General features: G+C 39.2%; 1 protein-coding gene across 1 annotated transcript; it reads right to left on the bottom strand.

Annotated features, from left to right (window-relative positions):
* Positions 1 to 44: 44 nt before the first annotated feature.
* On the bottom strand, positions 45 to 26,383 carry lrrc75bb (leucine rich repeat containing 75Bb). Its single transcript, XM_072371875.1, has 4 exons — positions 25,971 to 26,383; positions 20,186 to 20,314; positions 17,580 to 17,692; positions 45 to 2,116 (listed from the first exon to the last, which is right to left on the bottom strand). The coding sequence occupies exons 1-4, from the start codon at positions 26,259 to 26,261 to the stop codon at positions 1,513 to 1,515; spliced, it is 1,137 nt and encodes a 378-aa protein (XP_072227976.1). The 5' UTR covers positions 26,262 to 26,383; the 3' UTR covers positions 45 to 1,512.
* Positions 26,384 to 27,994: the final 1,611 nt, after the last annotated feature.

The raw sequence follows: 27,994 nt of genomic DNA, 5'->3' as shown, positions 1-27,994 counted from the left end.
GCTCAGATGCTGTGCTATAATAAACAGTCATACCATTTGTTAAAACCAATACAAAATGATATTAATAAAAAAAAAAATAGCCAGAAAACAGAGAAAAAAAAATCTTCTGCAATTTATTCATGCCACAACAGACAAAAAGAACACGACAGCCAGCAGAGAAAGAAAGAAAAGCAGAGCTGTTTGTTGTCATCTCATTGAAAATTTGTTGTAAACCTTAAGAGTGAGCATATTTCTTGTTGCTTTGGACTGATTCATAAATAGAGTCATTCACGGACCACCATTGGACTAAATGATCTGGGCCTAGTCCTATTTGGGGAGAAAAAAATCGATTCTCGGCACACCATCTGTGACTATTGGGGCATAAGAGGCCTGATAGACAGTTATCAGTTCATCAACAGCTCACAAACAGACTCTGTGTGTGTGTTCTTCATGTATGTGTGCATCAGGACAAAGCTTTTCCCTGTACAGATCGGTGTCATGACACTTACTGATACATCTCTGCTGGCAGTTTGAATCTATATGCATTCATTATCCGTCAGTGTTTGACTGTAAATGGATGGTTCTCAGTTCTTGTTTGTCTCCACACAAAATGTTGGGAAATTGTTTCTGAAAATTAAAATTTTTGTTATGTCAGAGCCATGTGGGTACTTTTAGCCGTAAGGTTATCGTGTGACTTGTCTCGCAGATCTACAGACAACTCCCTCTTTGATTTGAACTCTGCCATATTGTAAAACACAAACTGTGACAGCTTATACTGTATAGACATGCACAGGCCTTCTTAATTATCCCCACTGAGTTCAATTAGGCACAGCTGAACTCAAGCCAAGTTGTAGATACAGCTGTAGGATAATCAACAGAAGTAGGATGCACAAGAACTTAGCTGCGTGTGTCATTTGAAGGGGTCTGAATAACTATGTGAATGGCTGATTTCAGTGTTTTTGTTATAATGAATTAACTAAACATTCCCACAAATCACTTTTGTTTTGCTTTTGTTAAGAATTACATTTAGATTTAAGAGAAAAGCAAATTCAATCTTTGTCAAGACCCTTTAACAGAGTAAAATGGAGAAAACTTTAAAACATCTGAAAACTGTCTGTCAGCATTCTAACACTTCTCTTCAACAACTATTGCTGACGTCCTCTTGTGCAAGGCACTTATTCCCCAGATACTTCAGCAGATAATTACAGATATTCTGAAGTTTATTTGTAGGAAAGCACACGCATTCAAAAACATGTAGCACAGAAAAACAGCAAGCCTGTTCAGGTAAAATTCCCTGGAAAAATGAAGGTGAAATCAGTCCACAAATGTATTCTTACTGACTGTTCAACTACAGGGCTGCCTGCATCCGCCAGAGCATCCGCAGGGACACACACAGTTACTTATTTTAAAGTTATTTTCAGAAATGTGTGGGTCAATGTAAGCGTCTCCTGCCACACTGACAATAGCTCAGAGAGCAGGCTAGACTTGGAGATATAAGAAGCTGCCAGTTTAAAAGAAAGAAGCCCCGGGTGATCACCTTCCACAGAAGTGGAGCGACACATTTTTTGACATGTTTCCTTCTCCAAAGCCCCAGGCTTGAAGCTCTAGCCTGTCCTCCTCTTCCTCTCTATCGTCCTCTTCGACATCTCCCTCTTCGTACAAACTGGGTTCCTCCACAGAGGTCTCCATGTTTGGGTTGCAACTACTGAAAGCCTGTGCCTCATTGTACTCATAAATGGTTGGGAGGCTGCTACGTAATCCAAAGCGGCGCCGCAGGGCCACAAGTAGCGGCTGCGGAACGGTGAAGATGTCAACGTTGTTGCCCAGGTCGATCCAGGCCAGGCTGGGGAACTTCTTACGTTCCTTCACTGCATCTGTAACATCTTTCATTATGGCCACTGTCAGGCGGTTGCCGTTGATAGCTAGTGTGGTCAGTTTTGGCAGGCTGCTCAGGTAGGGCAGCAGCAGCCGTAAACTCTCATCCTGCAGCTCGGTGAAGCTCAGGTCCACAGCCGACACTGCATCACTGCTGTTCTGAAGGTAGAAGGCCACACGATGGACATCTCGTCCAGACAGTGGGATTCCTGACAGGTTGACAACATCACCTGACAGCTTCTTCTTCAGGGTGGTCTTCAAGCTGTTTGAAATAAAAGAATAACAAAGTTTATGATCTTGTTTACGAGGTTAAGGGCCATTTCTTACAAACAGTATCAAAGGTGCACTAATTATTCAGCACTGGCAGTCAGTTATCCAGTGACAAGCAATCTTTACTTAATGATACTGAGGCTGATTTCAAAGGATCTGCAATCACATGCCACACTGGTAGCTAGTAACACGAGAACAGCAAATCGTGTAAAAAAGAGTTAAGCAGCCAATAATGAAAATAATTTGCATTTAAATGTGTCTTAGTTTGAGCCATTCAAGTAACCAACTATGTCTCCTGACAAACCATCTGTAGAAAAGCAGCAGCTGTTTTCCTTTTCAAACGTCGCCTTAAGCTATAGTATAAGTCTAGTAAACTTGCTTTCCTTGCTCATGAATGATACCAAAAGTTTCCCTGGGATTGCAGTTTCACCTTGAAGGGCCTCATGTTGTTATTTCAAAAACAGGGATTTCAGTAGAAAGATTTTTTTCACTGGATTTAAAAAAAAAAAATCAGGTCACTCGTGTTTGAAGTGCAGTGACTGATAGGTTAATAAGCTACTTAAGCAGAGCTAAGCACGTTCTTAAAATGAGAGGATCTACTGTTGGGGTGTGTTATTCTAATGCTACAGCCAGTCAGCATCTTGTAAAAGCTGTGAAAAAGGTTGTATTAAGAGGCAGAATTCTTTTGCAGTAGGTTTTATAAGAATCTGAACTGCAAAAAAGTTGTAGCAACTCCCTAAAGACACACAGGTGCTAGCAGGAAGATTAAGATTAAGGCTGATTTGACTCTCAAGTGAGCATGTTACAAAGATACCGCCAGCAGCTATGCTTGTAGCAGGAAAAAGGAAAAAGTTATCATGCCTCAGTCCAAAGGTGGACAGTTAAAGGTTTATACTCAGACAAGTAGTGAAATAAGAGTGTTCCAATATGTTCTTTTAAATTTGTCAATGTGTAAGAATGTATAAAGGTTACATTAGAGATGGACAAACACTGTGAATTAAAGAGACAAAATGATGAATGCAAGCTGCCATCATAATCTATTTAAATCCTTTAAACAACTAGGTGAATCCATCTTACAGAAAAGTGCTTTTAAAAGCATCTACTTGTAAGGCTGGGTCATGGTAACCGTCAGTGCCTCTGCCTGCACTGAAGAATCTGCAGCAAAATGTTCTGTCTGCATTAGAATGAGGTTGAATATGTACAGGAAAGCTAGAAGGCAGCAACATGCATGCCAGTGCCTGCTGCAACATATATGATTTATTGTCTGGACTGAGGAGAAGTCAGAGGGAGAAGACCTGTCAAACAAATAAGAATGAACCAGAAGGGTGGGGAAAATTGTTATTTAAAAGCTGACAAACAGGAGGAAAATGTCCTGTTTAAGAAGCCTGAGGTTTATCCTCTTTTTTTCTCAGATCTGTTTGCTTTTCCTCATCCCTCTACATCCTCAGGCACAGCCAGTATTCTCCCTATGCCTCTTTCAGCTCTCTGCTCTGTCAGGGAGAATCATATATCGAGAAGCTGTGCTCTTTGCATCTGTCACCCTCTCTCCCTTTCTGCTTGGTTATGGGAAAGAAAAAGATCTGTAGCACACCAGGGCTGTGATTCGTAAGATTATTGATTCCAGGAGCATACTATAATTCATCTCTCCCTTCCTCATGTACTTAGATGAGCTCATTGCTTCTCACTTTCTTGCATTTTTCTTGGCCTTTTCTCTTTTTTTCTGTTGCGGTCTCACTGATGCTCTCTATATGAATTTGATCTGATGAAGCAAATTTGCTCACTTTGAATGGTTAACTTTGAGTGGAATTGAAATAATCTCTCAAACCTCTTACAATTGCAAAGAGATTAAAATATAAAACATGAAGACTCATTGGAAAGCAGTTAAAACAGTCTTATTTGGCAAATCAGATTGATCACTGGAGTCCAAACTAGAAAACAAAGTTTTAAAATTTGGTCTGGGAACAGTCCCCACAGTTTTTTCAGAAAGATTCATGTCTGTTCTTTTGTGCACACTAGCACAATGGGTCAAATCTAAAAGTGCATTTTTCAACCACATGTCTGATTGCCATAAATGAGGTAACATTGGTGCCCAACCTTAGTTCAAAAATCCTTTTGACCTCAACTTCCAACAGATCGGATTTCAAGCAATATGGCATTTATATGACATATTTAAAAATTTTTATCACAGTTTGCTGGTCCTCATTAAATGGGCAGAGATGATCTTCAGATGAATGGAGAACAATACACACTCTGCTTAGATTAGACTCTTTCATGCAGGGAATCAGATCCTCCCAAGAAACTGTTCAATAGAAAGAAAATAGGTAATACCCCCAAACACTTTTCAAGTTTCCATTGATTCATTAATAAAATAATAATAATAATAATTCTCAGGTCTTGAAAAAACTTTTTAAAGAATAAAAGATGACCAAAATATAAAGTGTGTGTGGAAACAATTTTCTTTCTGTTGGAAAGTGAATCATTGGACCAAGTTATCAAACATTACAATACAATATTTTTTCATCTATATGTCTGTCAGAGCCAATCAAAATCATTTGTGAAGCTGTCAAACAGGACATGAGGTCATATATGACTGACCAAACTTGGTCTCCATTTCAGAGAAGCAACTTTTAGCTTTGAGTCAATACGGGGTGCTATGAAAAGGTGTTTAAGTACAGGTGTGTTTGTCTTTAACAACTGACTCATTGTTGTGGTCATATGGGAGTCCAAAGGCGGAGGGATGTCAGCTTGCTCCAAGAAAACTCCAAGCATGGACCCCATCATTGTCTTTTCTATCAGTACTTATAAGCCGAGAACATGTTGCCATAGTAACTGCACGCTACTGAAGTTTCTGGCCTCCAGATGCTCTTTGGATCATTTTTCTAAGAACTGATTTATCTGTTAATCAAATTCCTCTTTTTTGTATGGATTTCTTTCAGTGTCCTGATCAAATTACTCTTGATTTGAGTTGTAGGGATCCTCAAAAAGTCTTAAGTCATGACATGTCATTTTACTTATTTTCTGAATCTCTTGTGAATGAAAAGTATTTGAATAAATCAGTAAAAGGACAAAGTCCCAGAAAATTATAAAAAAGCTTTTTCTTTTAGGTGTGCCAAGATAAACAGACACAGCAAATGGGTCACTCATCAATGGAGAAAAAAAGTATTTCACCTGTAAAATTCTGTAAACTATTATCTATATACTACATATTAATTAGTTCAATCTTAATAAGACCAGTGGATCTGTGACTAACAGCATTCAAATGTTAAAGACAAGCTTCTGGAAATTCTGGGAAAGTCAAAAATATCTTCTTGGTAAACTTTGAGACCCCTGTGACTCAGAGGGCTTACTGTGCCACAGTGCACAGTTTATGCTCTTTACTGTAATGAAAATGACAGTTGTTCTTTCTGAGTTATTCATAGGAGGGTTTTCCTATCTCTGCTGCAGCCGTTCCCTTTCACATCCATGTTTATGCAGAGCAAACTACTCCAAGAGACAGGCAGGGTCGGTACTGTAGCTGAGTGGGTGGTGCAGGGGGAGGGTGAACAATAATGTGTTTTTAATGAGACAGAGCAGAGACAGCTTCAGACTTTCTTCGGACTCTGTGGACGCAGTTCCACCCACAAGCTGCTCTGCCAGCTGCAGACCTGGGGGCACGACGTTTCTAAAACCACAGCATCAACCATAGTCCATCAGGATTGAACAACAACAGCGTAAACAGCACAGTGTCTCAGATGTGTATCAGATGTGGCTGCCATGCTCGTAGACAGCGGCTTCTATCCTCTTGGACCAACTCAGACACACAAAACTTCGACGAAAAACGTATCCGCATGAACATGATGCGAACTATATCGTTTCCCTCTTGAGACTCATTTAAAAGCAAATAACTGAGGAAAATCTATCTATTGACATCCTCACAAGCAACTGATATAATCACATAAGAATTTAATGAGAGCTGAGTCTCATGTGTCAAACTATTGGCTGTTTGAACGTGGGTTCAGGCTGACTGTCTAATTGCTTTTCATTGCTTGTCATTCCTCTGGGAAATTGCTAACGTTTATGCATTGAACAAGGGGTTCTACCAGCTCTATAGTTATGTTAACCTCAGCGGTGGGACATTAAACATTTGGGGTTTGTGATGTTGAAATTGAGTTCAGGTGAACAGGTTAAAAATGTTCAGAACAAAACCTTTTAATGTGTCCTTTAATGAAACATTTCAGAAACAGGTTTAACAGCTACAATATGCTGCTAAAGACTAAGAGGTATTTATTCAGACAGCCACAGCTGCCAACGACTACTGTAACTACTGCTAACACCTCAAATTAATGAGTATCAACCTGTTTAATTTCCAACTTTAATTTCCAAACTGTGGATATTTGCACCTTTACTTTCCCAACTATTTGTCACATACAAGCAGGGTTATATACTTTTGTGCTATACCTGCACACCCCGAGACGACACTGTCGCTTCTTCATTAAAGGGCACATCCATTGATTTCTGCATTCACACTCATTTTCCGGCCCATGTTTGGTGCCACTTAGTATCAAGTTGGTCTCCACACTGTCTAGCTGTCTCTCCTGATGTTACAAAAGTTAAGTGCTCATCATTACTCCGCAGCCTCCCTGCTCCACCATTCTGCTAATCAATTTCCGCTCAAAAGCTACCAAACACTTTCTCTGCTCTGAAATAGATGGGGACCTGGAGGGGATGAACATTTTTAAAAGGGCAAAAAGGGCTGAACATGTGCGTTCTCTTAAAAATGAAATTTGATATTTTCACAAGAAAAATCCTTCAACCCCTCAGTATTCTGCCACCAGGGTGAAAGTTAAAAGCAAATGGCAGCAGAGACTTGTAACCCATCTTCCCACATCGAAAACATGTTCCCCTTCATTTACTCTCATGAATGAGTAATACATCAGGAGACAAGGGGACGTGGTAGAGGTAATTTCTTGTTCATTTGCCGTGGGATTTAATTTTACAGGGTGGTGAATGTTGCAAGCTTGTCTTGGTAATATATCTAATTGTTTATTATCTGCATGTTCTTTCATTACGTTTTCTGTGTGACATCTCAGAGGCCTCATTGGAGATATTGGGATTTCAGTTGGTTTGGGACCCTTTGCTGAAAAAAACATTTTAACTGCAAAATTGGAACTGAGAAGAAACTGTCCCGGGAATATCCAAGCTGCTAATGGATTAGGCAACTTGTTTCCAATTCAATCGCTCAAATCCGTTTTCAATGATGTGCACCTTTATCGTATGAGCTCCAGTACCCCCTGAGCAACTCTTCAATTGGTTATATCTGTAAATCTGTTTTTTTCTTGTTTTAAAACATCTCATTACTGATTAAATTTATCCATATAAATGTTAATTACTCTAAGCTGTTTATTCACAACCTTTAATGTAACCCACATTTTAAATTTTTTTCTGTTTAGTTAAAACAAAGTGATCAAAGTGTGGCTTTTAGCCAACTGTTTATGCATTAATTTTACCTAACTTTCCAACATATTCTTAGCTTTTATTTATTATATGCACCATTTACATTTAGGTTTAGTCAATGACAAACCATGATGCTAACATGGTTTGTCATGGAAGAAAAGGGATTTAAAACACTAAAAAAATACTGCTTTTTCTATTCTATTCTATGAACAACTCAGTTATTAAAGAGTGTACCAGTGAAGATACTGGTCACGCTAAGTGTTTTTTCTTACCTGCCTGGTTGCAAACTCTTTGGCACCATTTATTAAAAACATCAAACATCTTCAGCATATTGGTAATCAGATCAGAAACAATATCCAGTATGATCTCAGATGGGTGGAAAAATTCCTTTTTATACATTTAACTGTATTTCCTGCTGAGCATGCACAGAAAGACTTGACTCATTCCAGGAAAATGAAATAAAAGCACTTAAGAAACACTGGATGTGGATGCCATTCCACAGACCCATGGGAAGTCCAGATCAATGTCTTCTTCATCAATGCTTTGGTTTTGACTTGTTTATTCCACAGATCGATCTGTGCTGTTCTGCCTCCAGGCATCTTTATAATGTATGGGTGATAGTCTGGCTCAGGCGTGGGAGAGCCTACGAGGGTCCTCTGTATAAACTCAACTATGAGAAGTGAGGTGGTGGAAGGCTGCTCCTTTGTTTCTGAGCTTTTATCTGGATGTGCCTTCAAGCTTGTGACTGATACTTACACTGCTGAACATCTCCACCACATATTTGCTTAATGCATCTTAATTTTAGTATTACATTTTTTTATCATTGTGTTTTCGGGGCAGTTCATACTGTGGTAATGAGTGTGATGTACAGCCACTGAGAGCATACAGGGTTAATTTAGCCATTTTCTCAACTATCTAACTGTCAATCTGATACTGAGAGTCTGCTGAAAATGTGCTCGGAAAGATGGTGATTGCACACACCAGGAGAATGTCGTTTCACAGGGATAATGGCACATTTTCTGTGAGGCAAAAAATAGCCTCACAGCTCATTTGGATTTGGATTAAATTTCAGTGAAACATTTAGCGGATGGGCTGATTAAGGCTGCCTCCATTGTGCATTGTCAATGAAGCAGCTTTGAGCTGTTTAGTGTATTGAAATCACAGATTAGTTACTTAGTTCTTTGAATTTAAAGTTTCAAAGTTTCAAAGAGTGACAGCAAGTGCGAGAACAAAGAAACAAACAATTACAAACATGAGTCAAATTCCCCAATTGCTCACTTAATCCTTGAAGATTAGTCCCCATCAATCTTTTTGTGCATGTCTAAAAGGTGGAGTTTTAATTGGACAGAGAAGAACAGAACAGGACACAAGGGTCTGTCAAAGTGCAATAAACCTTCCACAGCTTTAAGCTACTCCATCATACAACTCTCTTGGGCTCTTTGTAAATGAATACAGAAAACATGTCAAACAGTGCAAGCGGAAGTGAGGAAAGACGTCAGTGAAAAAAAGAGGCAAACAATATACTGTCTAATGCATAAAATGATACAAACTCCAAAAATGACTTGAGCATTCCAAAACTGATGTGCCAAAACCCCCCAAAATTGGCATATATATGATTTTGTGCCAATTATGATATAACCTCTTGTTGTAGAATGTAACATAATGCTTTTGTGCAGCATATAAAATGAGATGCACTCCTCAGGCAAGCTATGTATTCACTCAGGATTTGATTTGACGTGACAAACTGGATGCTTAGGTGAAAAGAATTCTGCGACACATTGGAAAACAGTTTGGATTATATAACTGTATATCATGAAGCAGTGCGCCTGTGTCTGCTATTGTATGTCAAGGCACAGTTATGAAACAAGCATTAAAATGCGCAGGTCTCCAAACTCAAACCGAGGGGTTTGATCACTGGGGGAGGTCTGTATCAGCCCTAAAGGAACAAAACCTGCAGTTCAGAAACATTTTTATTTCTGCTGCAGCAGCAGATTAATCACAGATTTTACACTTAGAATTAAATCCATAAGAGGTTAAGTGAGGTTCGGTTCCTTGGTAAAAGCCCAGGAAGTCTTAATTCAAGTTCAGTTAAAAAACACCTACAATCTTTTGTTTCACAGTAAACATATTTAATCATTATAATGATTTCATTATGGCCCTGTGCCCTGAAGATTGGAGCGACAGATACTAAGTGTCTCTTCCTTCCACCCCCTCATCTTGCAGGATCTCAGTTTGTACGGCGGGAAGCCCTCAATTATTCATGGTCAAAGATGGTGGCTGGATCTTTATGTCTCTATTAAAAGTGGAGGTCAAACAGAAAGCAGACTGAACACACTGAGTGCAACATGTAGTCAAGTACCATTCTTCATCTCTAAATTTAAACATGACCAGAAACTAAAAGTTCTTGCTCACATCCACATCTTGCACTTAATTTCTGAAAAATGCGAGATAGTAACAAGTAAATGCCAAACATGAGGCTTCAAAAGTCCACAAACCAACAGGTGACATCATTGATGTCTGTGCTGTAAACCAAGGGCCATCACCCTGCCGTCCATAGTGCCGAGCTTATTGAAAAATCCATCCCATTAATTAATTTTTTCCTTTCTCCTCCTACACCTGCCTGTGAGCAAAAACAGATTGATTTTCAGAGGGATTTGAAATGATGTCGGTGTAAACATTGCCGAGATTTACATACTGTGAATTAAGGTACAAGGTATACAAGCTTGAAAATATTGCTACAGCCTTCTAAAGATTGTGTAAAGGTGAAGAGCTCAAAATTACAGCAAGGAAAGGTGGAAGAGCAGATTTCTTTAAGAGCAAATATGGCTAAGCCGAACAGGGGGGCACTGGTTGGAGAATCCCAGCAAGCACTTCTCTGATGACTACAGAAAAGCTGGCAAGAAATTTGGGCCAGGAATACAGCTGATACAACGACTATTAACGAGATGTCGTAGACATGCTCAGTTCTCCACCAAATGTAGTTGGATTTGAGATGCCTCGACAGCTTTTTACTGGATAATGAGTATGATTCAGAAATGACACAATAACATGAAGAGCCACTTAAGGAAATTAGTTTTTAACCTATGAACAATGATGGGGAGAAGGGAGGGACATTCTAACACTGCTTATACAGAAGAAAGACACAATCTTATTTCCCACTGGAGATAAATGAAAAAAAAAGCTTTTTTTCCCCTCCTAAAATGGTGAGTTTAATTTCAGATAATTAAAAAAAAATTTTTTCTCATAATACCAAATCTTCTCCATGACTCTGTGCGACCTGCATTCCCTCTGTAGATTGAAGTCTTAAAAAGATTAGAGGAATTATTCTGCTGAAGTATGAAAACATGACCAGGAATCTTCTATGTGCTAAGCTACAGTTCCCAGTGAGAAAGCTCACAGTGGCATTAAAGAAGTGCACTTTATACAAAAGCTGACAACGTGGCACCCTCCAGCCGTGTTTACGTGGGGTTTAGGTGTTTCTCTTTTTGCTTTAGAATGTAAATACTGTGGAATAGAGCTTCTAGGACTACGAAAACTTGTAACTTCTCTGATTCACTACTTTGTTCTTATGGTCTCCATTATGATTCTTTCTCAAGCTCTTCTTTCTGGCCAATCCACTTCTGCTGTAACTCTAGTAAACACAATGTTGTTAAAACACATTGTTATTAGATACGGTGCAGATGTGTGAGATGTCACAGACATAAAGGCCAAAATATGATATCATAGATGCTGTTTTCAATCCAGCAAACCTAAGCATACTGCTACCCAGCAAACTGAGGATGGTTAACACAAAAGAACGTGAGATTTCAGAAATATCAGGTTTTGTAAATCAGTCTGTTTTTGAAGATGGTGGGTATGTTGGGGGCATGACTCAAACACATGGATTTGACCGAAGACACCACAACAAATTGGGCTGAAGAAAATATCATGGTTTGAGTTAATAGAGATCGTTTTAATATGTTATCCTAATATTTGAGGGCATACTTATGTAACAAGCCTGAGTCGCTTTCCTGGTCTGTGAGGGCAACAAGTCCAAGCAGCAGTTACAGAAGTCATCCTGCATGAGGGTAAAGATGTCAAACAACTGACCCCTACTGTCACATTTTTCACAAGGTTTGGTTGAGTGAGTCATTACCGCTGATGGAAAGCAGCAGCATGTTTAGCATGTTGCGGGTGGGTTTGAGCAGACATTTGAGGAGAAATCCTGTTATAAGAATATAATTTATAACATTTTAGTTGTGCAACATTAAATACAATGTGTTGCAAGTGTTTTCAGAAGTTTAATGTTTCCAGATGTTATTGCTGATGCTAAGAGCAGTAGAGCAGTGACTTTGGACTCTGGCTTGAAAAAGGATTAAATGCTTGTTATTTCAACATACTGATGCTGATCTGAATACTCATTTACTACTTTGATGTAGATGTGGAGTATCTGTGGAGTTATGTCTTGCTTATCTCCTGTGTTCAATCACAATCAACCTTCATATAAACTTTAACAAAAGGGATTAAATTACTTTTGGACTGTCTGCACAGTGTGAGCTGTGGGAGGATAGGCAGTTTAGTCTGAGCCCCATGAGGTCTTGGTCAGTTATCAGATCTCAGACAGACTATCAACACTCACCCACAGCAAATGACACCTGCTCAAAACAGCTGTCACAGTCTTGCATTTGACCAAATCTTGCTGAACAATGTATTCGGTGTATTCAAAAAATGTCAGATGCATAGATTATAGATAGGCGTCTATCAGTACTTTTATCACTGCAAATCCTCACACTGAATACAAGAGGAAATGCTGCTCTTTGACTGGAGTCAAATTATCTGTGGGTTATCACACTGCAATATAGAGACAAGAATTCAAAGAGCATCAACAACTGGAGTCCAATCTCTGCAAAATGCGCTGTAAGGCAACTTCAGTAGAATAAAATATATGAGCTTGGTTAATCTGAAATTCAATACCAATCATAATAACATTAAAAAGTCCTCTGGGAATCTGGCAGTCCTGGACTTCTCAGAAACCTGGCTCATGCTGCTGCAGAGAAAAATGAAATTGCCTGAAGTGTGACACGCTTGTGTTGCATTTGCTGTGTTGGAGAAGCAAACCAGGCCTCTGTAATAAAGCTTGAATTATGATTTATGTGTCATGTTGTGAACATTTGCAACCACCTGCTTATATTTCATGAAAACAATCCAATTTGAGCCAAGAAATAGAGTGCAGGTTCCATATTTATCAGACTGACTGCTCAATTCCACTTCATGGAGAAAATAGGTCAGGAAAAATGCAACATACTATAGGTTGTGTGATAGTTTAAGCTTTTTCCCTTCAAAATATGAAAAGATCAAACCCAAGTTGAAGTCAAAGCGAGGCAGGAGGCATGAGGGATATATGTGACTTCTGTTCTGCAACCTTGCAGTGGTTCCGCCTCCCCCTTTTTCTCTCTGCCTCCCCCTTTTCCTCACTGCCTGACAGAGCCTTTCCCCAGGGCCTTAGCTCAAACTGCAAAACTGCTATGTATGGCAACTGTTGAACAAAATGAGCCCTCACAAGAAGCAGGAGAAGAAAATCAATGCAAGGAGAGCATTTTAAAAGTGGAGGGATTGAGGGATGGTCAGGAAAAGGAGAGTGAAAAGGTGATGGAGGAGACAAGTCAAGAGAGAGAAACTGACAAAGAGGATTTTAGAAAAAGGCTTTTGAGAACAGTGTTTTGATGCTGAATTTAATCCAAAGGCATTCTCATTTTCTGCATGTTTTAGAAAGCGTCATAGTCACAGAGAAAAGAAACAGTGTGTTTCAAGTCCTACAGGAGATATCTGCTGCTGTGTGGATGTTTGCAGCAGAGGCTGTGAAAGACACAGAGCTTGCTAATGAGCACACTGGGAAGGTCTGGCTTGTTGTTTTGTTGAGTGTTTTTTTTTAAATACTGCAAACAGGAGACAGGGGCGGGAAGCTAACTCAAGCTGTCAAGAAATCTTTCAATCTGGGTTAATTGCTCAGGGAGAAAGCCTCGCCATTATTATTAGACTTTTTTTCTTTTTTTTTTCTCGATTGTAACTTACTTTTGTTACTTAATGAGTCAGCGAGATTTTGGTTTGTTTCAACAGAATTTCAACAGTTTCTTGTGGTTACTCTTTCGTTTTTTTAGTAATGAGCCTGTTCTTAATCCCAACACACTGGAATCACCACTGATTTCAAATGTTTCACTTCCTGCGTGTTACTGCTTTCAAAATCTCCTTTTCTAAGGGATACAATGACCTCTGAGGTACAGTCTACATGCTGAAAATGGTAGGTTTTGACTACCACCAAAAGAGGTTTTGCTCTGATACCAGTTTGCAGGTTTTCATGAAAAATAGAATGAAACAAATCTTTGTTTTAGTCCAATTAAATCTGGACTTTTAAAACACAAGTAAATGTTAGACCTACACATATATACACCTAACTAGACTCAAATGAGGCTATGCTCTCTGTTCATACTCCAAAGTTCCATCTTTTGTGTGAATGTAAGTGTATGTTAGTGCAGTCACTTTCACAATAAAACCTTTCTTTTGTCAGACGGCTAATCATGTCAGAAATTGTGACTGAAAATCAATCCATGTCAATTTGCAGAGACTTAAAGCATTTACAAACTGTTGATCAGCTCTAATAAAGTCATGGTTTTATAACCGCAGATTTTTTTGACAGAATCACCATTCAAATACCATAAAGATAACATCTATGCAGTGACTTCAGCTACACATGCGTACGGTGTCCTTCTACAGGAAAAGTAGCATAATTGAACATTTTCTCACACAGCTCAGTGGCTCAGTGTGGTCGTCCAATAACCTAAAGGTTGGTGGTTTGATCCCCACACTCACTGCTCAAAGATTGGTGAACTGACAGCTGGAGGGGTGGCAGTTCACCTCCTTGTCACGGCTGAGGTGCCCTTGAGCAAGGCACCGTACCCCCATGCTCCCCGGGCGCTGTAATTGCCCACCGCTCCAGTGTCTATGGCATCTGTCATGTTCAACAGGTGCCGACCTGGATGGGTTAAATAGACAGATTTCGTGTATTTCATGTATCTACATGACAAATAAAGTCTTAACTTAACTAGTGTTTCTGCATCAGGCATAGTTCAGACAATATCTCAACTCATCTACTGTGCATGTATTCTGGGACAAGAATGGTAGTCAACACATATGAGGGTTTCAAACATTCTCAAATCTTAGAAAATACTCTAAATAACATGGTTAGGGTAGGAATAAATTCTTCTTACAATGCAGCCCTTACTTTGCTTCCATTTCTACAATTCACTTGTCATTGCTCTCACTATCTCAAGATGTTGCATATCTTTCTAAAATGATTAAAAGTCATTCTGGCCTGCATGAGCAAAAATCCCACTTAGGAGGACAGTCTCTTTTCTCATCAGCAGCTGCACCTTTTACCACCTTTTTCCAGTTTGCAGGGCTACCTTTATGAAGGTATATTCTAAAAAAAACCTGCAACTTGTAAACAGGAGCTGAACCTGGGTCTCCAAAACAAAATCCTTCCTGCCTCTTTGTTGCTTTTTTGATGTGACAGTATTTGCTGTTGGAGTTAAACTTTGCTGCTGGCAGTGAATCACAGAGTATCTCAGAGGTGCAACTGGCTTTAACAAAATGATAGTAACTGATGTCACGGGAATCATAACAGATTAAAGTAATCTGTATCTGACCTTTGATGGTCCGCACTTTGAAGGCAATTTACACAGTTTAGTCCATACTGTCCAGTCACGCATGTAATCTTAGACTCTTATTAGTGTCTTCTTTTGGGAGTCTTCAGATCATTAGGAAACAGCTCAAAGGAAGAAAATAAACACTTGTCATATTAAAACTGGTGTGAAGCAGTTTTTGTCACAGTAGTATCAGGCAGGAAACTAAATGCACGAAAGAGACAAATGTCAAAATGGACTTTACAATAAAAAAAGGAATAATTGCAAGAAAAAGCCCTCAGATTTAACATATATTATATGTATGTAAAACAGCTGAAGAATTCTTTAAAAAGTAAGAAAAGCAACAAAAGTGTTACTCTAAACTTTACTCTTGATGTAATTTAATCTAGTTTGAAATACTTGGTAAGCTATGAAACAAACAACTGAAGGATTTCTCTCTGTAACTGCATCCCAAAATGTCTTTTTGGAAGCCAAATAACATTATTCCTTGGGACAAAAGAATACATCAAGTAGATTTGCTCACATGTGCTTTGCGAAATCCCTTTTTGTTCTGAAAATGACACAACAAAGAACCCGAATGCCAGAATGATTACTCAATAACCGTAAAAAGGTTATTTTGACTGGAAACAGGTCTAGGCAAGAAAACAAGATGCTGAGAACCCAATTTCATCACAGAATGCCTTGACAAGGAGAGATTTTTTTCACTGCTTTACTTCAGTGGGATCTCCCTAAGAGACATAACATGATTTATTTCACTTTTAATTAACAAACAACTCGGTTTATAACTGTGAAGTGGATTGCTTTGTTATGTCAGCAGAGAGCGGTGCTGTTACAGGATTAAACACCATGCTTATGTAACTATGACTGACTGATGTCACCTTGATAAAGTGGTTACGGTTTTACAGCCTTCTACATTGAAGAACAACTTTTTAACCCTGTTACACCCTGTAAAAGGTTTAACTTACATCTTTACATGGTGTTTCTTATATGCTAGAACACAATCATCAGGGAAATAAGCAGCCAGGAGTGCGACCCAGTACAACTACTTTGCAGCATACCAGTGAGAGTCTTGAAAACAAATTCAGGAAGCCACTGATCCTGACAACCCACAACATGTCAGAGTTGGCAGCCAAGAGCAAGAACATTAACACATTAGTATTCTATCTCAGTAGATGGTGACTGCTTGAATAAGTCTGCTAACTAATCAGTGTTGTTATTTAAGTTTTCCTTGAAAAAAAAAAAGTCCTTTGCTATGGAAACAAAAAACCCTGACTTACAACCAACAGAACAAGCAGAAAGTTGTGATGTAGATTTGGTTTGGACAATAATATGTTCCTAATTTTGTTTTCATTTCATGAACAGAGATGAGGTTTTAGCATCCAGAACTGTACATTTGCCAGTTCCCTCTTTGACGAATAAGTTTTAAATCTGAATTTGATAACTAAGCAGAATCCCCAGCCAGATGGAGCAGATAAGTAGTTAAACAAGGTTATCAATGAGACAACTATGACTTGCTTTCTTCCTGCAGTATTCTAGGACCAACTGACTTTTCACTGCAATATAAGTGCAATGGTATTTCTCCCAATCTAATCTTTTTTGCTGTGGCTCATATGCTGTCAATAATAATTGGACAATTCACCAAATCTTGTATCTAGTGATTCATATTTTACAATATTATTATTTTAAAGCAAATCAGGAAACATCTAAATGTTAAACACGTTTTACACCAGTCTGTGACACTTACATAGTTACAGACTTTAATGCAACTGGTGCAATCATTTCAATAACATATTCCATCAAAGAATAAGGACCCTAAGGGGAGTCATTATGTTTAAAAATGACATGAAGTCTGATTTGCATGTTTTTGTCTTAAAAAAAAAGTATGAGTAGCTGAGAGTGTGGTGGAGAGTGTGGTGTGGTGGAGAGCAGGGCCTTTACACTGCTCGAACCACATATTGTTTAGGGTCAGAATGATCTCTGTCCAGGCGATGACGACACAGTAATCTCAGACACAGTGGTGCCGGACAGAGATTGGGTTTAGGAGGATCTCACAAACTAAGGTCATTTGGAATTTCCGTGTATGCTGCCATGTACATGTCTCTATGTTGGTTCGATCAATAAGTTCCCCATAAGAGGCTGCAAAGGTGAATCCAACGACTCTTTTCTCCACAAGAAGAGGAACAGGGATTAACAAAAGATCAAGCGAGGATAAAATTTGTGAAGAACAGACTGAGAACTTTTCCCAAACTATGAGTTGTACTGATGTATTTGATGAGCACAGATTTATTCTACCAGGGTCTGTGTGTTCTGAGAAGTGATGGTATGTGTTTCACACATACTCACCAGGCCTGAGACTTTCTCCTGGGCACGCTCTGTCTCGTCCACTTGGAGTGAGGGGTCAGGTGGTAAATCAGTTGGCGACATATCTTGTTGGTGGATTTAAATGAGTCAGTCTCCTGCAATACACACGAAATCCATTGAAACATCACGTTTGAGGAATTGCTTTGTACTTTAATGGTACATTTTAGATGGAACAGATTTTATTAATTTGCAAATTATGAATTGTGAAAGATTAGTTATAAAATAAAGTCCATTGTTAATGTTAGGTCTATTTTGGTTTTCCTGCAAAACGAAAGGTTTTTTTCTCCATCAATCCTTGGTTCAGTTTTCCTTTCACCCCCTTCCTTCTTCATGTATCTTCTCTACCTCATCCTGTTTCTCTCTCCCTCCTCTTTCAAAGACTTTAAATGGAATGGGTTGCGCTGAGTAGGCTAAATCTAATTAATGGTACAACACAACAACAAGGAAAGGCAATGTGTCGAGAGAGAGGAAAAAAAGGAAAGACGGGGGTAATTTACCCTAAGGCGATTAACCATTCCTGTTGCCACGTCTTTTTGAGGGCCACAAAACAAACAGGCGTCACGCTGTGAAACATTCAGTGCTGCTGTTTTAGCCACTTGGATGACTGAGCATGATGTCACCACATCACATACTGATTTACAACGTGAGAGTATTCTTGCAAGATGTGCGATCTGGACAGATCAGCACAGCCTACATTAGGACTGGACTCTAGGACATTTATCATGCATCTGCAAACCTGAGTGCATCAAACCAAAACATACATTGGATTAACTGTCTGAAACTAATGAGATGGGGTTCAAAACATGCATAAATGATGTTTCACAATATGTCCTTGAATAAATAATCTAAATAAATCTCAGCGTGTTGGAAAATATTGGCCACAGAAGCAGCTGCAGGGCTCTAAATTCAACACACAGCCTCTCTACGCCCTTGTCATGTTTGCCACAGTATCTTGCCATGGGTCAGCCAGTCAGGAGCACATTGCTGCCTGCCCCTCACTTTCTATCTCAAACATATGGGCATTCCTTGAGGCCCCTGAGGCCAAGATGGTTGGGACACTGTGTAAAATGTAGATAAAAACAGAATGCAATTATGTGCAAATCTCAGAAATCGATATCTTATACACAATAGAACATAGAAAACATCTGATGTTGAAAGTGAAACATTTTATTATTTCATGAAAAGATATTAGTAGATGGCAGCAACACATCCCACAAAAGTTGGGTCAGGGGCAACAAAAGGCTGAAAAGTAAGTGGTACCAAAGGCTCTCCGAAGTAAAGATAAGTAGAGGTTCTGCAAAAAGATCCAGGTAAATCAAAAAACTTTTTTGGATATCATGGATGCCGCATCTTTAAGAGGGACCATCTGCCTTGTTATCAATCCTCAGTTCAAAAGCTTGTATCTTTGATGGTATGGAGGTAAACTGCTGCTTGTGAAACGGGCAACTTGCTCATTTGGAAAGGCACCATCAATGTTGGAAGGTACAGGTTTTAAAACAAAATATGCTCTCATCCGTATGGCGTCTTTTTTAGGGAAGGTCATGCAGATTGCAGGAAGACAATCTGACCTGCCTGCAGTTCAGACCTTTAATTAATGGAAAACATTTGGTTCTACAAGAAATGCAAGATATGACAAAGACGACCTGTTGAGCAGCCAGAATCTCATATCAGACAAACGTGGGACAAGATTCTTCTCCCAAAGGTTTAAAGACTGTTATTAATAGAAAGGACCATGCTACACAGTGGTAAACATGGCCTTATCCCAACTTTTGAGATTTGTTGCTGCCATCAAAATCAAGATGAGCTAATATTTTTTTATAATGACAGTAAAATGTCACACTTTCAAGATTTGACATGTTTTCTTTTCTATTTTAGTAATTCCTGAAATTCTCACATATTGTTCATGACTGTTTTTAGACTGTACAAATATTTGGGGTGGTTTCTGTCTTCCCGCTCACAGTTTTCATAGAGTCCCTTACAAACAGTGTGAGATGTCTATAGCCAGGGCCACAGCCAACTTCCACTGGCCACCAGCCAGTCATCAGATTCTCTGTGCCCTCACTGTTGGTGCCAAAGCAACACTGCCTTAGAAGTCTCATAACAACCATGGCCACCAGCCCTATTGACCTCAGTACAGTGGCATGGACACCTGCCCAGTATACGGCAAACAAAGCTGATAATCTAGTTAACATGCAGGTCTCAGAGCACAGCTGCTACCCATTTCCCACTGCGCTAAAGGAGCACAGAGCACCAAAGAGGGCGAACCACATGTTGCAACTGTGGGGTCAAACCCAGACCTGGTGCCAACCATTGGCTCTATCCTCTATTTCTCAGGCTAGTCTCCCCAGTTTCTGCATTTGAGTTTGTACAAAGCAAACTGACAGTTTATTGTTTTCACAGTAGAATGACAACAGACATGATCTACATCCACAAGATGGCCTGAGTTTCAGCTTGACTCTGTATGAACTGGAGTGCTTGTTCTTTTCCTGAGGTGAGTTCTTCCGTGTTTTCAGTTAAGAGCTACTTTCCAACAACGTCAATGACTGTAAAAGTGAAGAACAAAACAAAAGAAACGGGATCATTCATACCCTTTTCGGGCACTGCAGGTCCCGAGCGAGACTGAGCAGCAGCTCATGAGAGATGGGGTCCACCAAGTTGAGAAAAGCTGCGTTCTTGTACAAAATGTCATTGAGTGACGATCCCTGCAGTCCCAAATCCTGAGAGAAAAGAAAAGAGATTAGAGACCCAGCTGACTCTTAACCCAGAGCTTCATTTGATTAAAACAGTCACATCTAAACCACAATCTCCAATTTCATCAGGCATTTCATGGGTAGTTTAATGAAAATAGACTGAAACTGGATTTCTAAGCCTTGTTCATTATCCCCTTTCATCTTGTTTTGGTATCATGCTGAGAGCTGATAACGGTTTGCCATCAGAGATGTGAGTTAAAACCCTGTGCAGCGGACTAGAGGTGGGGGTGGTTTCCATGTGCATAATAGATATATGAAAATACTTTATAAAAATGTTGGGCATTGGGAGCAGTTTTGTCAGAGTTTAGAGAAAAATATCTTAACTCAAATATAACAGTTTTGATCTCTGTAAAGAAATTTAGAGCCTGGTTCCTTCTCATCTAATTTGCACATTCAAACTATGTGAGCTCCCAAAGGACTTTCTATCATTTTCATGAAACAAACACTTATGCTATCTATGGAAAAACCTTCTTGACTCCAGGTAAATGCACTTCACCTCCTTCACTTATATCTTCAAAGATCACATAACATGCTGAATGATTTAATATAACCAGGAACCAAAGCACATCTCCAGAGACTCATGACATCTATACTGTCTTCAGACTATTCCTATTTGCTGTGATTGTTTAAATATTATACATTGAAGCCACATCTTCTGCCTATGTTTCCAGTACTGACATGCTATTAACAGCCAGCATTTAAGGCATAATGTTTTTTATACACATCAAATAGTCTCACCAGCTTGATGCATATATAGTGTTTTCAAGAGAAATGCCGACATGCAAGCACACCACAAACAAGATTTAAAAAGAGCTACAACAGGAGAGAAGACATGAAACTGAACAGATGAAACCACACAACCAGTAGATGAAAGCTTGGGAGCATGAGGAAAGAAAGTCAAAGGAAATCTTTGCTGCTTAGGCGTACAGCTACATTATTTCTTCCCTAATCTATAACAACTATAAAAAGGATTTTCTCTACTCTTTCATTATAGACATAACTGGTTTTACTGCATAAAAAGAACAGAAAAAACACATTTCTCTGGACCATCATCCACTAGATTTGCGTGCAACTAGAAGCTGTAGGAGCTGCTGAATAAATGCTGTCAGCTCTGTATGAACTGAAAAGCTTTTCAGATAGCACGCTGGAAGCTGAAGCTGTATAAAACATTCTCTGTATGTGCTGACAGCCATATCGCTTTGGGGCACAGTGGAAGCAAAAGGAAAACTCCCATCAGCATTTTCTCCTCCTTCAGCTTTTGAGTTGATTTATTACTGCGAAGATTTGTGGGATTCCCTGTTGCTGGGCTATCCTCCACTCCACCTCAAACTGAGAGTATATCCTGTGACAAAAAATGGAAGCACTGAGGATTTGGAAGATTATCTAATGATTGTGATGTATTCTTTATATGTGCTGCTGGAACATTAGATATAATACATTTATGTGCAACTTTTTGGAGGATTGCGAGACAAAAATAAACACTTGTTCAAAATAGACAGTAAGATGTGATCACGTGGATTAACTTGACAGATCTTTCATCGTGACAGTATTAAAATGTTTCACTTTTTGTCACAGACAGGATGCCTGTGTGCCTTCAGATCCCACTACAAACATCCTTGTTAAAGCTGCACATCTAAACTGACGTCTGCTCTGCCACAAAAGGTCTAAATAAGGCGATGAGCTCAAAACCGCAGAAGATCATCCCACACATGCAGTTCATTAGAATCCAGTTACATGTAATGCAGAATGCAACAAATTCAGTCCTGCAGGTTTCCGATTCGATGGCTGTTGGATGACTAACCGTCAAACTCCAATTTTGTTTACTTCTTTTCTTATTTGACTGAAGGATTCATTTTCATGGTTGGATTGATACCATGTGACCATTTATGGAATCAGTACAAGATCCAAGGTATAAACCACAACTATATGCTCATCAGGAAAAACAAAAATAATGTAAGGACACAAGACAGCCATGCTTTGGCAAGTATGATGTGGTCAGATTTCACCATAGTCAAACAGTCACAAACAGTGCACAGTAGAGCAAGTACATTTAAAGGAACTGTGCTCCTAATCTCTGCAATATGTCAGTAGTCAGAGTGCATGCAGTCTATAACAAAAAATCAGCTTATAAGACAGTATTTTATTGAAATATAATTCAGCATCTACAAATTGAGTCCCCAGTGTTTACCATTTGACTTTTAAAAAGACTCTGAGCTCCAACACATGCATTTTTATCATCGTTATGCTGTAACGAGAGGCCACATGGACAAAATCTGAAATGCTCCTCTTATTTAAACAGAATTATCCCGGTCTGTGGCACAAACTTCCTGCCCATGTTAGGCCGTGGGGACAGCCGCACATTCATGTTATTGCTTCTGATTTCGTATGAGCGAAACTGTTGGTTTTTCTTCAAGTGACTCAACAATGTTCTTCAAACAGCTGGATAAGATGTGAGTCCACATATTTTTATTAGTTTTTTTTAGGAGCCGGTTGTGGGGCTCGGCTCTCTCCAAATTGAACAAAATCCACTTTTTTTTAAACCTTGCCAATTAACATGTTGTATCTTTTTTGTTCATTTCTACACAAAAAAATAAATTGGAGATACATTGTCCCTGTTCTCAAGCTGGAGGAAATCTGACACATGACTCTAATAAAACAGCAAATTTTATAAAACACGTTAATCATTCTGTTTTAGAGGAAACTGTCGATGGACTATCAAATACTGCCCTTCAGTCAAAACCATCAATATGCCAGAGAAACACATGGTGTCCTTTGGTATTGTTGCTCAAAATTATACAGGAAACTGACAACAAATGTTGGTCTGGTTTACTTCTAAACAAGCGACAAGATCATCAGAAGGTTGTGCCTCGAGTGGGCAGAAATTTTTTCACTTCCACAGTTTCCTTTCTATCTAAGCCTAATAACCTGCTTAGACTTAGGCTTTAAAACTATTTGGTTTAGAAAAATATATTTTCCAAGTGTAAAAGCAGAACTGCTTCATAACATTAATCCAGTGAATCAGACACGAGCATGCTGAATATTGACACTAAAAGCTAACTGCAGCACACACAAGAGAAGTGCTGTATCATCCACTTATACAGTCTATTACATGTTATTTAAAGCAGTCACATGAATCTTATATTTGTGTTAGTCCAAAATGCAATCTACCAAAAAGTAATTTGCATCAACAAATTACATATTGGGCGGTAGAGCACTTTCACAGTCGAGCTGAGCTGGCAGTTCAATCCCCAGTCCTGTCTTTTCCAGACTGAAAGATTGCCGACTGCCACTTTTCTAAGTGTGCAATGTAGCTTTTAATAATTCAAATTCAGCTATAGGTCGTAAGTTGACAAAACGAATGCACTGACAGGAACGTCTCTACCACCATGGCATTAAAAAAAATTAAATAAAAAAATTAACTGCATGAAGGTGTATCCCATGACAATCTTGCAATGATTTAAAAAACGTGATGGTGCAAATGACTTTTTAGTTTATTTGTGTAGATGTGAATATGTTAAAATGTTGTAAGAGCGAGCTTAAGGAAACTGGGTGGTAAGACAAAACAATGTTTCCAGATGTGTTTGTTACTTAATCTAGACATACAATCTTTAAAATTTCAAACCAAGTATTTGAAATTTTAGGAAAATATCAGATCTGTAGCTAGGGTTGAATAAAATAAACAAAACACCTTATTTCATTGCTTTCTCAGTGCTGCGCATTGGTAACCACGTGTGCTTGATCTGGAGCTTTATTGATATGACTATTTACTGATTCGTAGTTTGCTAATTACAGTCTAGAAGACCACAGACTAATTAACTTATTTTCCCAAAAGGCAGATCAGTGATGGATACAGCTTGGAGACTGGTGTTATTGGTTCCTCTTTGTAATGACTTCCTCTTTGTGGAAGAAACATGTTCCTGCATCCATCATTTGAAGGTGATTATCTCCATATCCATGCGTCCCTATAAGGAAAGGCTGCCTCACTGCTGGAGAATAGCAAGAAGAGATCAAGTGCGAGTATCTTTTTTACTGTCTTAGAGTATTATTAGTCAGAGACTTGGCTTCAGCCCCAACAATGTAGCAGTACTCTGGCTTCACCTCACTGAGTGATGGAGAGAGTAGTCGTGCTTCGTGAGCACTTTAAATGTAGAGTCATGCAGAAATCTCCTCATGCTCACGACTGACAAATCTGCATGTTGATCCTTAAAATCCTGATTCTCTTTTTTAGATGTAAAATGTAGCAGACTGCAACACTGCTTTAAGTGAAATCTGAAAGAAAGCATGAGTCACATCCTCGTTCACATAAACATGGTTCTACAATAAAGATAAAAGTAAACCCACTTTGTGAGCACTTTTTGACACCAAGGGAAAGTAGAGGGAATAATCAGATTATATTTTCTGCTTTAATGTGCACACATCTGTATAATTCATTGCTGGTCACCACACAGGTGAGCAGGGAGTTTAGCTCTCCTAATCAAAAAGACTTCCCTCCTTTCATTAATGCACAGCTACCAGAAGGCAGGAGAGAGCTCGAACTGAGCTTGAAAAACATTTTTTCCTTTCATTTCTTGAGTAAAGATAAACCCTAAGAAACTAAGGATCAGACCAGTGCATGTTACACACATTATGTAAGAGACAAGGCAGGAAAAACTCACCTAATCTATGGATAGCTTTAAGGCCGGAAAAAAAAAAGACATGTCTGATGTTGAGAAACAGGGACACATCAGAGCTACTGAAAAATGCCTCATTGGAGTGGTAGTTGGGTTTAGGTAAAGCGCTCCTCCTGATTAAATTTGGACATTTAACTGTCTTATATATACATATTTTAACCCTCCCTCACAAAGGAAACACACAGCGACAGTACTCAGCTCTTTATTCACTTAAACTTTACTCCGAAAAAGTGATGTCTACAAACTAAAAAAAAAGAAAAGGCATTGTATGTCATCGTAAATTTGCTAAGTTACAGAAATAAATCAATATTCATTTCTGTTGACTCTCATCGGCTGAATAATACTCTCATTGATCTGTATTGTTTGGAGCGGACAACATTTCTAAACAGCTTCGTGACCATTTCTCTTATGGAATACAGGTGGCTGACTTTAAGCATTTCACCAGAGGAAGACTCAGCTGAATCATTATTCAGCATTATTACACAAAGGTGACAGTGTACAAAGTCTCACATTTATGAGAACAAGGAGTAAATGATTCAAAGAATTGAACTGGGAAAAAAATTAAATAAGTCATTGACGCGTTGGCACCCACACATGAATGTGTCTACTTATAGGAAATGTATTCCTTATATCTCTACCTGGAATTCACCTCATTCAGTTAATGTTCTTTGACTGGACCATATCAACAGATGCTGTATTTAATGAGGATGATACAGGTGCACGTGTGAATTTGGCTGCTTATTTTACAACCAAACTGTGAATCTTTCAGAAAGTTCAAGCATGTGCAGGTTAAAGTAATTCTGAGTTGATAAAAAAAAGAAGAAAAAAGAATACATATATCAAAGATGCCTTTCAGTTCGTTAAATTATTTTTTTTGGGTGTATTTTTGACACAAACTTTTTTCTTTTCTTCAGTAAGAGCACTCATAAACACTTTTAACGTTAGTTTCTTACCTTTCTCAGCACTTTGAGCACTTCACCTGCTTGCTCCATCTTCTGATCGCGGAGAAGCCTCTGGATCTCCCGGACCCAAGCCACTCGTCTGACATACGGGCTCTGGTTGGTTTTCCGCAGCATCCCTGGCAGCTTGTCGGACTTGAGCATCAAGGAGGTAAACAACAAGTCTCTGCCGCCTCTGCCGCTACTTCTGTCGCTCTCTCCGGGGACATCATTTCTCTGATGTCTTGTCTTTGACAATTTGCTCTCAAAATCGAGACTTCTCTGTCTGGTTAACTTAGAGCCCATCACTCCTGAGAGGATGTGTCGGTGGTAGTGGTGGTGAGGGGGATTTGGCAACAAGAAGACTAAACATCACACTAAACTTCCATCGAGATGTTTCGACATAAATAATAATAAAAAAAAGTGTTGCACAGTTTCAAGGCTTCTCTGAACCACCGTGAAGCATCAGAGTAACAATGTGCACCGTGTCTCGCCAACGTCCCCAGTCTGCATCCGTCCATGCACTGCCTGATCACTCTGGCATCCTTCTCCTCTCCTCCGAGCTGGTGCTCCTCTCAGCCAATCAGATCAGGACTTGCTGCACAGCTTGAAAGCGAGAGTCATGAAGGAGACTGTAGACTGTTGTTAGTTTAATTCCCGCAGCTGACCCCAAATAATAGAGACAATTAGATAAGAAGAAACAGAATTGCAGTTGGTGTGTTTGTTCAGATAGCCAAAATATAGTAGTGTCAGGAGCAGAAACTGTGAGATGGTGACATTTTTATTAGACTGTTGTTTTGTATAGGTAGCGACGCGATGCAAACCTTAGCATTGAATCTTTCAATAGTCAAGCTTTTCCATGTTTTTTTCACTTTCTTTTTATAGAAAATTATCAAACCCTAACCATATGTTTATTTTTATTCATATCTAAACCTGACAAAGTAGTTTATGCCGAACACTAACCAACCACAGCTGACAGCCTCATGAAAAGTATTAGCCCTTATGGGATCTGATGGGGCTTGAACTTGATGATAATATCTCTCTGGATGACAATATTCAAAAATCCATTTAAACTTTTTATATTTTGACGTTTCTGCACCCTCACCTATGTGCCTCTTCTGCCTCTGAGCGTCTCAGGCATTATTTACTTCAACTCAGTCACATTACTGAAATGTTGCCAATTATTGTTGTTTTTAAACATCACACAATTTTCTTGCAGTTTTTTTTTCTATTTTACTTTATCATTGTCCATCCAAAAAGTTTGATTAGTTCTGTTTATCGTATCCATTTATTCCCCCTTTGCACGCAAACAGTGTCCATGGATATAAAGTCTGGGATATTCTTCTTTCCATCCACATGATTGAACTAAATCAGACTTCTCAAGCAGCAGATAATCCTCAAATAAATTGTGGAATGCATTGTTAAGAATCAGGGATGACTTGTGCATGAACTTTCAGAAGCTTCTAAAATCCCTGTCAGTCTTGTACATGTTCACAGCAGGTTGGAGGCTTGCAGCTGTCTTACATCACCACAAAAAGACAACCCACTAAGCTATATGCCTCCTAGACCTCAGTGAACTCTGTGCTTGATGATAGCTTATTTGAGTGGTCCCACAGTGTTTGGCGTTTCTATTGGCTTTAGTGGGATCTGTCTGCATTTCAGGATGTTATACCACACCTTCTGGTTACTTATTGTGCCTTCTTCACTGTGAATTTGAGCATTATGTTGAATATCACAAACAATCTATAAAAAAACATTGTTTTATTCCTTTTGGTTGTATGGACTCCCTGGTTTTCTTGCAGAGATGTGGCTCTAACCCGCATGTGTTTCTGATTTGAAAGCATCTTTATTGTTGATGGCAGCAGGTGGGAGCTGCTTTTCTGGAGTCTTTGATAACCCAGGACATGCACACTCGAGGGCTGCATTGGGTCCCGCCAACGCAAATCTCGCGGGAGCGGGCGGTATGAACTTTGCTGCGGGCGGCTAAAAAAAAATACTGCGGGATCGGGATGCAGTGTTGCCAGGTCATGTGTACGATA

The sequence above is a fragment of the Leuresthes tenuis genome, unplaced genomic scaffold, assembly GCF_036924035.1.
Source record: "Leuresthes tenuis unplaced genomic scaffold, fLeuTen1.0.hap1 SCAF_19, whole genome shotgun sequence".
Lineage (NCBI taxonomy): Eukaryota > Metazoa > Chordata > Actinopteri > Atheriniformes > Atherinopsidae > Leuresthes > Leuresthes tenuis.
This window is presented reverse-complemented; position numbering and strand designations above follow the sequence as displayed.